At 38.9% G+C, this 13,857-nt stretch overlaps 1 protein-coding gene across 1 annotated transcript; it reads left to right on the top strand.

Moving 5' to 3' along the window:
• The first annotated feature begins 2,891 nt into the window (after nt 1-2,891).
• On the top strand, nt 2,892-13,842 carry LOC309608603 (killer cell lectin-like receptor subfamily I member 1). Its single transcript, XM_082348901.1, is given in 6 exon segments — nt 2,892-3,477; nt 3,480-3,623; nt 6,325-6,423; nt 6,568-6,636; nt 12,618-12,769; nt 13,742-13,842. Coding segments are annotated over 6 exon segments (573 nt in total). The 5' UTR covers nt 2,892-3,407; the 3' UTR covers nt 13,781-13,842.
• The last annotated feature ends 15 nt before the right edge of the window (nt 13,843-13,857 follow it).

Genomic DNA, 13,857 nt, shown 5'->3' with positions numbered 1-13,857 from the left:
TGCTACTCCAGCTTTCTTTTGATTTCCATTTGCATGGAATATCTTTTTCCATCCCCTCACTTTCAGTCTGAATGTGTCTCTAGGTCTGAAGTGGGTCTCTTGTGGACAGCATATATATGGGTCTTGTTTTTGTATCCATTCAGCCAGTCTGTGTCTTTTGGTGGGAGCATTTAATCCATTTACATTTAAGGTAGTTATCGATATGTATGTTCCTATTCCCTTTTTCTTAAATATTTTGGGTTTGTTATTGTAGGTGTTTTCCTTCTCTTGTGTGTCTTGCCTAGAGAAGTTCCTTTAGCATTTGTTGTAAAGCTGGTTTGGTGGTGCTGAACTCTCTCAGCTTTTGCTTGTCTGTAAAGGTTTTAATTTCTTCATGAAATCTGAATGAGATCCTTGCTGGGTAGAGTAACCTTGGTTGTAGGTTTTTCTCCTTCATCACTTTAAGTATATCCTGCCACTCCTTTCTGGCTTGCAGAGTTTCTGCTGAAAGATCAGCTGTTAACCTTATGGGAATTCCCTTGTGTGTTATTTGTTGTTTTTCCCTTGCTGCTTTTAATATGTTTTCTTTATATTTAATTTTTGATAATTTGATTAATATGTGTCTTGGCGTGTTTCTCCTTGGATTTATCCTGTATGGGACTCTCTGTGCTTCCAGGACTTGATTAACTATTTCCTTTCCCATATTAGGGAAGTTTTCAACTATAATCTCTTCAAATATTTTCTCAGTCCCTTTCTTTTTCTCTTCTTCATCTGGGACCCCTATAATTCGAATGTTGGTGTGTTTAATGTTGTCCCAGAGGTCTCTGAGAGTGTCCTCAGTTCTTTTCATTCTTTTTTCTTTATTCTGCTCTGCAGTAGTTATTTCCACTATTTTATCTTCCAGGTCACTTATCCGTTCTTCTGCCTCAGTTATTCTGCTATTGATCCTGTCTAGAGTATTTTTAATTTCATTTATTGTGTTTTTCATCGTTGCTTGGTTCCTCTTTAGTTCTTCTATGTCCTTGTTAAATGTTTCTTGCATTTTGTCTATTCTATTTCTAAGATTTTGGATCATCTTTACTATCATTATTCTGAATTCTTTTTCCGGTAGACTACCTATTTCCTCTTCATTTGTTAGGTCTGGTGTGTTTCGACCCTGCTCCTTCACCTGCTGTGTGTTTTTTTGTCTTCTCATTTTGCTTATCTTACTGTGTTTGGGGTCTCCTTTTCACAGGCTGCAGGTTCGTAGTTCCCGTTGTTTTTGATATCTGTCCCCAGTGGCTAAGGTTCGTTCAGTGGGTTGTGTAGGCTTCCTGGTGGAGGGAACTAGTGCCTGTGTTCTGGTGGATGAGGTTGGATCTTGTCTTTCTGGTGGGCACATCCACGTCTGGTGGTGTGTTTTGGGGTGTCTGTGGCCTTATTATGATTTTAGGCAGCCTCTCTGCTAATGGATGGGGCTGTGTTGCTGTCTTGCTAGTTGTTTGGCATAGGGTGTCCAGCACTGTAGCTTGCTGGTCATTGAGTGAAGCTGGGTCTTGGTGATGAGATGGAGATCTCTGAGAGATTTTCGCCATTTGGTATTATGTGGAGCTGGGAGGTCCCTTGTGGACCAGTGTCCTGAAGTTGGCCCTCCCACCTCAGAGGCACAGCCCTGATGGCTGGCTGGAGCACCAAGAGCCTTTCATCCACACAGCTCAGAATAAAAGGGAGAAAAAAATAGAAAGAAAGAAAGAAAGAGGATAAAATAAAATAAAATAAAGCTATTATAATAAAAAATAAGAAAAAAATTATTAAGAAAAAATTTATTAAGAAAAAATTTTTTAAATATTTTAAAATAAAAAATTTGAAAAAACTTATTAAAAATTTTTTTAATTTCTAAAAATAGAAAATAAGCAAAAAATTATTAAGAAAACATTTATTAGGAAAAAAAATTTTATTAAGTAAAAAAAACAAAAAACAAACAAAAAAAAAACGGACGGACCTAACCCTAGGACTAATGGTGAAAGCAAAGCTATACAGACACAATCTCACCCAGAAGCATACACATATACACTCACAAAAAAAGGAAAAGGGGAAAAATTAATATATCCTGCTCCCAAAGTCCACCTCCTGAATTTGGGATGATTCGTTGTCTATTCAGGTATTCAACAGATGCAGGTACATCAAGTTGTTTGTGGAGCTTTAATCCGCTGCTCCTGAGGCTGATGGGAGAGGTTTCCCTTTCTCTTCTTTGTTCGCACAGCTCCCGGGGGTTCAGCTTTGGATTTGGACCCGCCTCTGCGTGTAGGTCGCCTGAGGGCGTCTGTTCCCCGCCCAGACAGGACGGGGTTAAAGGAGCAGCTGCTTCGGGGGCTCTGGCTCACCCAGGCCGCGGGGAGGAATGGGTACGGAGGAGGCGGGGCGAGCCTGCGGCGTCAGAGGCGTCGTGACGTTGCAGCAGCCTGAGGCGCGCCGTGTGTTCTCCCGGGGAAGTTGTCCCTGGGTCACGGGAGCCTGGCAGTGGCGGGCTGCACAGGCTCCCGGGAGGGGCGGTGTGGAGAGTGACCTGTGCTTGCTCACAGGCTTCTTGGTGGCGGCAGCAGCAGCCTTAGCGTCTCCTGCCCGCCTCTGGGGTCCGCGCTGATAGCTGCGGCTCGCGCCCACCTCTGGAGTTCGTTTAGGCGGCGCTCTGAATCCCCTCTCCTTGCGCGCCGTGAAACAAAGAGGCAACAAAAAGTCTCTCGCCTCTTCGGCAGCTGCAGACTTTTTCCCGGACTCCCTCCCGGCTAGCACTGAAGCCCGAGCCTCAGCTCCCAGCCCCTCCCTCCCCGGCGGGTTAGCAGACGAGCCTGTCGGGCTGCTGAGTGCTGCTTGGCACTGAGCCTCCGTGCGGGAATCTCTCCGCGTTGCCCTCCGCACCCCTGTGGCTGCGCTCTCCTCCGCGGCTCCGAAGCTTCCCCCCTCCGCCACCTGCAGTCTCCGCCAGCGAAGGGGCTCCTAGTGCGTGGAAACCTTTCCTCCTTCACAGCTCCCTCCCACGGGTGCAGGTCCCGTCCCTATTCTTTTGTCTCTGTTATTTCTTTTTTCTTTTGCCCTACCCAGGTATGTGGGGAGTTTCTTGCCTTTTGGGAGGTCTGACGTCTTCTGCCAGCGTTCAGTGGGTGTTCTGTAGGAGCAGTTCCACGTGTAGATGTATTTCTACTGTATCTGTGGGAAGGAAGGTGATCTCCGCGTCTTACTCTTCCGCCATGTTGCCCAGACCCCTACCCTTTTAATGTTATACCTAAATGTTTACTGGTATATCAGAATGAAGGCAATTTTCACTGTCTGAGCTGATACAATCACCACGTAACTCTTTTCCTCACATTTCTCTATTGCATAGATATTAAAGAGAGACATAGAAAGATACCAAGATTGAGCTGAAGCAATCTAAGTCTTTCCAAAAAAAAATGTTTAAGAGTAAGCAAAACAAGGGTATTGTAAACAAGCAAGAGGTAACCTACACAGCACCAGAATTTCCACATCTCAAAAGAAGCAAAAAATACCCAAGACAAACCAGAGAAATGTCAAATCAAGTGAACAGCAAGTAAACTACATGGAACTGAAGTTTCTAAGGTCTTCTCACCTTCAGCACAGAAAACGGTCATTTAGGAAAAAAAGAAAAGGTACAATATTATATATATTTTGTTATTTGCTAGATCTTGATTCTTGGGTTTAGAAGATTACTTCTCACAAAACCATTATAAAATTGCCTCATTACACTAATTATCTATCTTCAACACTCTCCTTAATTATTTTAGGATATTACCATGGAATTGTTTGTCTCTTAAATAGTCCTTCACTATGTTCATTTCCTCTAAAATAGCATTGATTCAAATTCCTACAGAATTGCATTACTTGTAAGAACTACTGTGTAAATTCTATTGCTTTTTTCGTGTTATTTTAAAATTATTTAAAAATAATTCTTGATATTAATCTTCAATTCAGTTCAATATAACTCAGTCCCACAACTATTTTTGAATTTGTTATGTGGGCCTGCTCTGGACTTAGGCTACCTACAAAGATGAAGAAGCAATAACCACTTAGCTTCAAGGAACTAACAGAATTTGTTAGGGGAAAGACAGATTATAGAGAAAAAAAATATTTTGGAGGTAGAGCTTATAAGACTTCATGATTAACTGAATATTGGAGGTAAGGTGAGAAATGAGTAGAATAAGATAACAAGGTTCCTAGCTTAAGTGACTAAGTAAGTTAATCATCTTACCCACCATTAAGAAAAATAATGTTTAATCCAGTAAAAGTCGGATCATATATGGCATTTGAATTGTCTCTTGATCACTTCAGAGGACAACGTCCATAATGAAATAAGTTTTAAAAGGCTGGATCTTCCAGAAGAGGATGGAAATGGGTGGGAAAGACTTAGTAGGTAAGGTTGCAAATAGAGATGATGTGGGTGAAAAGTCTATCATAGAGAAAAGCAACATATAAGGCTTGAGTAGAGGAAGACTCAAAAAAGGTACATACGAAATGCATGTCCAGAGAGAAGGAGAAAATAAACTATGTCTAGTAAGGTACAAGTGGAAAATTATTTCCTTAGATTTAGTAATTGGGGTTTTTGTTTGATTATGAAGAAAAGCATAGAAGCTACAACTAAGAGTTAAGGGTTTGAAAGAAATTTAGTATAGGAATAAAATGAGTCCAGAAAGCATTTTTACAATTTTCACTGAAAAAAAAAACAACAACACAGCAACATAAGAGAAATGGTGATAAAAAGGTGAAAGACCTGAGCCAATAACAAGGGATTACATTAGATTTTGAGAGATTTGAGCCCATGCATAGACTGATCTGACAAAATTTATAGAAAGAGATGATAAAGAACTGGCAAAAAAGAGAAACTTCCTCTTAGAAAATAAATGTTCTAAAGGAGAATGGGTGGCATGGAGTAAATAGGACATATGATAGATTTTGACTTGAACCACAGAGAAATTGCTCATCCTCTGAAATGAAAAGAAGACAATGACAATATGGTATGAATATATGAATATTCATATATATATATATACAGGAACTGGGGTGGGCAAGTTAAGGAAATTCATGGCCTCAACTTCCTTGGTAAAATAAGAGAAATTTCTTGGTGTTTGAATTAGAGTCTTAGAGAGGCTGAATTTTTTTTTTTTTTTTTGTAATCAAAGGGACTTTGGGCAGAAGTTGACCAAAACTAAGAAGATTGGACATGTTAATATTTATCCACCGCATTGTTTAATCTCAAAACTTGCAAGTTTGAGTCCTCACACTCTTTCATCTGTAACACATTCAAGTAATCATGAAGCACCATGTGTTCAAACCAACCTGCTTCTCTCTTGGGTTGAGGTTTACTTGTTTTCACCAAGATTACTGAGACAGACTCCCCAAAAGTCTCTCATCTTCCACTCTATGCACTTTTCAATCCTTTCCTTATGTTTCAAGCAAAATGATCATGACTTTTTAAAACAAGTTCCTGCAAAGATTTCCTATTGTTCTTAAAGTTAAAAAGAAAATCCTATAGTCCTACAGGCTATCTCTCTACCTCCACTCCCTCTTTTGCTCTCTGAGTTCCAGTCAGACTATAATTTCGGTTCCATGAATGCACCAAGCTTCTGGTCACCTAAGAACATTTATAGATGCTGTCTCTCCAAGTGGAAGACCTCCCCCATGCCTCTATTATTTCAAGAAATAACTAAGTCTTACTTTCCTCCAACTTTTAGTACAATGTCTTTTTTTTGATAAAGGCATTTCCTACCTATCCTCATGTGTCTAGGTTAAAACCTGGTGAACATACTCATATTTCTTTGAAAAATTTATAATTATTTCTTATCTCAACAAAAATTTAAAAAATGCATTTTGTTATTTCCCCCTTGACTAATACATTGACTGATTCATTGGCTAATAAATGAATATTAATGTTTACATGGAATTTAGAAATTAATTTTTTTTTTGCATGACAACATTATTTTCTCTAGGTATATTTCGTTTCTAAGTTTACTAGCAGAGAGTATATTTTCGGAGTGCTCAGAGTTAATAATTTGTAGAATACTAGGCAAAGGATGCTCAAATACGCTGGTGAAGATCGTTCAGGTGACATACCCTGGGCCTCAATTAGGATAAGAAAGAACTGAAGTCAAGAAGAAGCTAATAGGGAGGAAATTTGGGTATCAAAGAACTAGGGTTCTCAATGTGGCTGAGAAATAGTTTTATTTAGGATGAACTCATTCAAGAATTAGAAAATGAACGGTTGCCCTCTAAGGGTGAAACACAATGGTCTTAAATTTTACATTTGATGACTTCTGGGAAATGATGAAACTTCATCATTGTTTCTGTTTTCTTTAGTGTTACACCACCGATCTACAGCATGGCAAGTGGTGACTCGGAGTCTAGGGATCTTGTGTGTGGTCTTGATGACAACAGTGGGTGCCTTGCTTGCAAACTGTAAGTAATTAAGAAAATAATCTGTTTTTTTTTAAAATCAGTAACATAATACATTTCAATGATTTGCTTTCAAGACTGATTTTTACGTTGTCTTAATTATTTTATCCTATACAGAACTAATTACTACCATAATTTTTGCCACAGTATTTTCTAGCAGAGAAGAACAAAACCGAAAAATATCACCTGTTCCCACTCTATCTTCTAAAAATGGTGGTGAGTATTCTCTCTGTTCAATCCACTTCTAATATTGATTATTGGGACTAAAGGGTTTGTCATCCTGACATCCACAAAACTTTGTGAATCATGATAGAAAAATGCCATGTTATGGTATGTTCAATGTTTTATCAAGGAAATATTAATATTGGGCAAAATAAGAAAGAAGACATAAGAGAATGTGAAAAGACCCAAAGAATTATCTATAAAAGATAATTATTGTTTGTGATTTGATTACTATTAGGAGAAAAATGGGATTTAAACTATATTAAGGTGGGGGACAAGAGAAATGTGTGAAGGGGGTCAAAAAGGCAAAAAGAAAACAAATGGAAAGCAAGGGAGTTGTGTCTCATTAACACTTTTTTCTTTCTAGCTTTCTCTGATGGATATGATTCCTCTAACATTTAAGAAATTACAAGCATATAAATTTTACATTAATTTTTTTTATACATCCAGATACAATAGCCATAATATAGAAAGCTGTTTTTGTTTTCAATTCTCTTTTTTTCACTTATTGCGGGTTTATTCAAATCCCTATCAGTAAATTCAGCACTTATAAAACAGCAGGGGTGGAGCACGGTGGGGGGGGGGAAGAGGGGGATAGGGAAAGAGAAAACTTTCCTAATTGAGTCTGTTTTTTCAGTAAGTCGGGATGATTCCCCTCTGTCGTCCTTTCAGAGAAATCTTTGCTTTTTCATGAACAGTGTAAGATTCTCAACACGGATGCATTTGCCAAGAAAAATATCTCTTCCACACACAAAAACCAAAAGTGTAGGGTTCCTTTGTCATTGAGACTAAAGGCATTCCTCATGAGTATTCCTGATGAACATTCCCTATAAGCAAATGAAAAAAAAAAAAAAAAAGAAAGAAAAGGAAAGGAAGTGAAAATAATGGAGTAAAAATATGGAAAGAACTAATTGAAAGTCTTATTAAAAATAAATTCTTTGAATAAAAAAGGGAAAATCTCAGTAGATGCAATAAACAGGAGACGAAACCCAGCAGCTGTTAATTTTTTATTTAAATTAGTGATTGCTTTTCGAAACTTCTTGATGTCTCTCAGAAAAAAAATATTAATACCAAATATTAGCTGTTCATATTGCTTCTGTTTTTGTTTTCCTTCCATTCACCTAATCTGAAAATAAAAAGCAATCAAACAGTAAATAATTAAGGAAATGCAAATTATGACCCCAATGAGTTACCACTACACAACCATCCAAAATGGTTAAAATTTGAAAGGACTGACAGTAACAAGGGCATGGAGTTAACTGTGCTGGTGCAAATCCCCAACAATTTCACTCTTAGACATTTAAAAAAGAGACATGAAGAGATATGTCCACATAAGACATGTTCAAAAATGTTTATAGACACTTTATTTATAAAAACTAAAAATTATAAGCAAACCAAAAGTAAATCACCAGATGAATGGATTACAAATTGTGGGTTAGTCATATGATGGACTACTCAGCAATGAAAAGGAATGAAATCCCTATACACACAACCTGAATAAAACTCAAAAACATTATGTTGAGTGACGTCAGATGCAAACGAGTTGATATTGAAGGATTGTGTTTATACGAATTGCATACAAAAGTAAAAAATAATTTACAGTGATGTAAATCAGATTTATGGTTGCTTGGGTGAAGCAGGTGTGGGGCATTAGTTGGGAAGTGACATGAGTTAACTTCTGAGGTGATGGAAATATTCTAAATTTTAAATGGGGAGGAAGTTACAAAGGTATATTCATTCATCAAAACTCATCAAAGTGTGTACTTCAAAACAGTGTAGTTTATTGTGTGTAAATTATAACTCAACCAAGTGGATTTAAAAATAGCACAGGAAGACATAATTAAAAGCAATGAAGCTAACTCTTCTTCCTCTCTTTAGTCCTATTCCTCAGAGGTAAATTCTCACATAGCTTTTCTACTAATGTTTTCTTAGTCTTTCCGTAGTCCTCTTTCTTTTTTATTTTTACTTCTTATTCCTTTACTACTACTTTAGTTGAATTTCTAGCTACCAAACGTAAAATAGATAGCTAGTGGGAAGCAGGCGCATAGCACAGAGAGATCAGCTCAGTGCTCTGTGACCACCTAGAGGGGTGGGATAGGGAGGGTGGGAGGGAGGGAGATGCAAGAGGGAAGAGATATGGGAACATATGTATATGTATAACTGATTCACTTTGTTATACAGCAGAAACTAACACACCACTGTAAAGCAATTATACTCCAATAAAGATGTTAAAAAAAAAAAAAAAGTCAAGAGATGCAACTCCAGCTCTACTTTTCTCGTAGGAAGGAAGAGGTTCAAGGTTACTGTTGTCAGGCGGCAGGGAACCAGAGTGGACCTCATTAATATATGAAAAGATGCTCACTTTCACGGGCAATTAGAAAAAATTGTAATTAAATAATGGTACATTCTTTCAAATTTCAAAGATTAGTATAGATTTTTTAAAATATGAAAATTTTAAAAAGTTAGAAAAATGAGCAGATTAAAGGAAGACTCATACACTGTTGGTGAAATTGTGATGAGCAAAAGCAAACATATGCCTTCTCTGTTATACTCTTCAGTATTTACCTCAAAGAGAATTTTTTGAGCTATAATTGACATGCAACATTATATTAGTTTCAGGGGTACAATATAATGATTTGACATTTGTATATATTCTGAAATGATCATCAAAATAAGTCTAGTTAAAATCCATCACTATATATTGTTACAATTTTTTTTTCTTTTGATGAGGACTTTTTTTTTTAATAAGAGGACTACTTTATTTTAAAATTTTATTTATTTATTTTTGGCTGTGTTGGATCTTTGTTGCTGCGCACGGGCTTTCTCTAGGTGCGGCGAGCAGGGGCTACTGTTTGTTGTGGTGCGTGGACTTCTCAATGTGGTGGCTTTTCTTGTTGCAGAGCACGGGCTCTAGGCATTCGGGCTTCAGTAGTTGTGGCGCACGGGCTCTAGAGCGCAGGTTCAGTAGTTGTGGCGCACAGGCTTAGTTGCTCCGTGGCATGTGTGATCTTCCCGGGCCAGGGCTCGAACCCATGTCCTCTGCTTTGGCAGGTGGATTCTTAACCACTGCACCACCAGGGAAGTCCTGATGAAGACTTTTAAGATCTACTCTCTTAGCAACTTTCAAATATACAACATGGTATTATTACCTATAGTCACCACACTTTACCTCCCCAGAATTATTTATTTTACAACTGGAAGTTTGTACATTTTGACCATTTTCACCTACTTCCCTCACCACCACACCTCACCTCTGACAACCACGAATCTGTTTTCTGTTTCTATGACTTTTTTTTAGATTCCATATAAGTAAAATCATACTGCATTTGTTTGACTTATTTCACTTAGTATAATGCCCTCAAGGTCCATCCATTTTGTTGCAAATGGCAAGATTTCCTTCTTTTTATGGCTGAGAGTTGGGACCCTCTGTGCTTCCTGTACCTGGATATCTGTTTCCTTCTTTAGGTTTGGGAAGTTTTCAGCCATAATTTCTTCAAATACACTTTTCATCCCCTTCTCTCTCTCTTCTCCTTCTGGAACCCCTATTATGTGTACGTTGGCATGCTTTATATTATCCCATAGATCTCATACGTGGTTTTTGTTTTTCTTTACTTGTCTTTCTGTCTGCTGTTCTGATTGGGTGATTTCCATTTTTCTATCTTCTAGATCACTTATTCATTCTTCTGTGTCATTTAGTTGGCTATTCATTGCTTCGAGATTGCTTTTTATCCAGTAATTGAGTTATCTATCTTTGATCGGCTCTTCTTTGTAGTTTCTAGTTCCTTGTTACAGTGATCTGCATTTCTATTGACAATCTTTCTTAATTCAGTTAGCGTTTTTATTACCACCTTCTTGAACTTGGGGTCTGGTAGGCTGGTGAGCTCTGTTTTCTTTTTGTTCTTTCAGGGGATTTCTCCTGTTCTTTTAGTTGGGAGTAGTTCCTCTGCCCTTACATTTCACTTACATTTCTCTGACTCTCTGAATTTAGGGGAAACAGTTGTCTATTGTGGTCTTGAAGGCGTGTTTTTATGTGGGAGCATTCCCGTGGAGGCTGTGTGTATTCAGTGTCTTTGGTGTGAGAGCTGCCAGCCACTTCTTTCCTCAGGGTGTGCTAGCCACGATCACCTTGATAGAGACGGTCATTGGCATTGGAGGATCAAATGCTCGTGCAGGGTGTGAGGAGGGACCTCCTCTCTGTTCAGTGGCCATCATTGCCCTGCCAGGTGCTGGATCTGCTCCCCAGCTGTTGTGGTAAAAACCCTGAGGGTCAGGCTTGACCAGGCTCCATCGCCCTTGAGAGCGTGTGTGCCCTGCCCCAGAGGGGGTGATTGCTGAAGCAAGTGTGGCCCGCGTACTCACTGAAGACCTATGCACCACCTATGTAGGTGTCCACATCTCTGCTCAGAAGCAGCCCAGGCTGGCATCCCTTCCTCCGCTGTGTTCATCCCAGATCTAGGCAGGGCTGTAGTGTAGAGTAGGCTGGGGCTAGGGGTCGGGGCATTGTGGCTGCAGGAAGTGAGTTGGCTGTGCTGCTGCCAGAGATCTGGGCTGCCTCTGTGGCGTTCTTCTCCCAGGACTTGTCTGCCCCAAGTCAAGCTCTAAGCTGCACTGTGGAGTGGGTGCAGCTGGGGGGAGCTCACTGGGACAGAAACCGCTGCGTCCTCCTGTGCGTGCTGACGAGGGCTGCCCGAAACACACCTCAGGCCCCTCCAGGCTGTGCCTGTGTAGCTAGATCAAGTCCTCTCCCAGTACCTGTCTGCCTGAGATTCAGCATTAAGCTGCTGCACACTCCTGCCGTGCTCTGCCCTGCAGGTGTGCTGACAATGGTCACCGCCCACCCCATCCATTACCCTCTGTGTGCACTGACCATGACAGCCACTCCCCCACCCAGATCACTCCCCTGGCCTCTTGGTCTGTCTCTGCATAGCCAGACAGATACCTGGGTTGGCCCAGATATCACACCACGCTGTGGTGTGGAGTGAGCAGGGCCGGGGTGTTTGCCCCTTCGGATTGAGAAGTGTGGTGATGAGGCGGCCACCAGGGCAAGGCTCTCTCCACCTGACTGTTGGCAAACCAACATGTGAACACTCCTTACGAGTAGCATCTAGCCTTCTCCAACCCTTCTGTCTGTCCCAGCAGTTTTCCCAGCAGGCAAGAGGGCTTGTCTCCTTTGTGCAGGACCCAGGACAAGAATGCCCAGATTGTGACTCACCCTGCTCGCTCCTCAGGTTGAGAGTCCTTTTTTTTTTTTCAGATCCCTCCCAGGGGTGCAGGTCCCGAGCCAATGTCTTTTTTTCCTATCCTACCCGGTTATAGGTTTCTTGCAACTTTGGTTGTGTAGTTCTGCTAGTTTCCAGTTAGTTTTCCATGAGAATTGTTCCACATGTAGATGTATTTTTGATGTGTTTGTGGGGGGAGATGAGTTTCACATTCTCTTACTCCACTGCCTTGATCCCCCTCCCTAACTGTATGTTTTTGATGATTATAAAAAAGATTATTAAAATATGCAAATTGCATATGTTTATTAAACAGTTGAAGTATAAGTTTTTTTGAAATTAGTTACTGAATTTTATTCCATATATTTAAAATAATTAATAATAAAAATTTCTGACAAAAGTGCAATAGTTCATTAATTGCTTTTTGTGTTCATATGATTATATATTTTTTAGCCTTTTAAATATGCATATATAATTGTAATCACATCAAACAATTGTATAATATTATTTGGAATGCATTTTCCTTGTGGGTAAAATTTTATAACAAATTTTAAGTAGAAAAGTTCAAAACATGAGCTAAACATTAATTATTGTTAACTATGGTTTGTGTAAAACTTGCCCAGAAATGTTACAAAAAATGCTTAAGTTTTGCTTTCTATCTAATATCCATCTGTAAAACAAACACAAAGATATAGCAATTGTGTTAGTAGTAGTTATTCATAGTACAGAGTACACATTAAATATGTTTATATTTTCTAGAATGTTCCTGTGATCTTTGTTCAACCCACTGGATTGGATTTGGAAATAGCTCTTATCATCTTTCCAATCAACCCAAAACCTGGGCGGAGAGCCACGCTCCCTGTACCGAGCTGAATTCCCACCTTCTAAAGATCGACATCAAGGAAGAGCTGGTAGGGCAGACACTTCCGGTTTTTTTGTTATACTATAACTATATCTGGTTTCAAAGCATTAGTGATTGACACCATAATTTGGGAAAACTGAAGGTTCTCAAAAGTGTATGGTATTTTCTTACTTTGACTCAATTTTCTTAGGGAGAAACTCCACTTTTTGAACATTTAATGCTAGAAGAAAACCACTTTAACAAATGAGATATCTTGAGAAAAAATCTTATTAATACTAAGTGGATGTGTGCAAGCCCTTGGGAGAACTTTAACCAATAACATTTGAGTCAGAAAGGAGTGGATTATAATATGCACACATTTCTGGTTTATGATTTCTTTTCCAAATTGGAAGTTTTATCCATGCTTGAAATGAAAGGATGGATAGGTCTCAAAATCAATGAAACCAATAAATCCTGGTTAAGGGAAGATGGCACCACAGTAATTGAAAGCCTGAACTTATAGTGTTTTCATAACTGAACTTTTCTGAGAGTATATGGCAATTCGTGTGTATGTGTGTGTATGTGTGTGTGTGTTATGTGTGTAGGGCACAGAAAGAGCAACCAAGAAAAAGGAAATCATTACGGATTTTGAGGATCAGTCTGTGGGATTTAATTGGGGGAAAATTTCCAGTTCTTTCTAAATAATCTCACCTTTAGGGCCTTTACTTTTTTAACTTTACTGGACTCTTAGGAGAAATTTATGCATAGTTTTAGGCAAGCTGATAAATCCATAAACTTCTATCATATTGGCTTATAATTCTACTTAAGTAAACAGGATAGGATTAGATACTGTTCAGTATTTTGTGTTAAGCTTAATATTTTGTAATTAAAGACTGTCAATCTTCAGGGTTTAATTCTTGTTTTGATTTGTGTAGTTTGTTCTTTTATTGTTTCTCATTTTGTTTGTTCTTTCTAATTTTAAGCTTGAGATAAAATTGGCATTTGCAGATATCACACCTTGCTTTACAATTTTTCTTTACAGATTCTTGCAAATGGAGAACCATGGTTGTCCATATATTGAAGGAAATTATGTTTGTGCTCGTAACTGTTCATCTGGGAAAAGTTACGTCTGTGAGTTTAATATATAGCAGCTGTTTT

The sequence above is a fragment of the Balaenoptera borealis genome (genome assembly GCF_965194805.1).
Source record: "Balaenoptera borealis genome assembly, chromosome: 13".
Taxonomy (NCBI): Eukaryota; Metazoa; Chordata; class Mammalia; order Artiodactyla; family Balaenopteridae; genus Balaenoptera; species Balaenoptera borealis.
The sequence above is the reverse complement of the archived record's forward strand: the minus strand, read 5'-3'. Positions and strand labels throughout refer to the sequence as shown.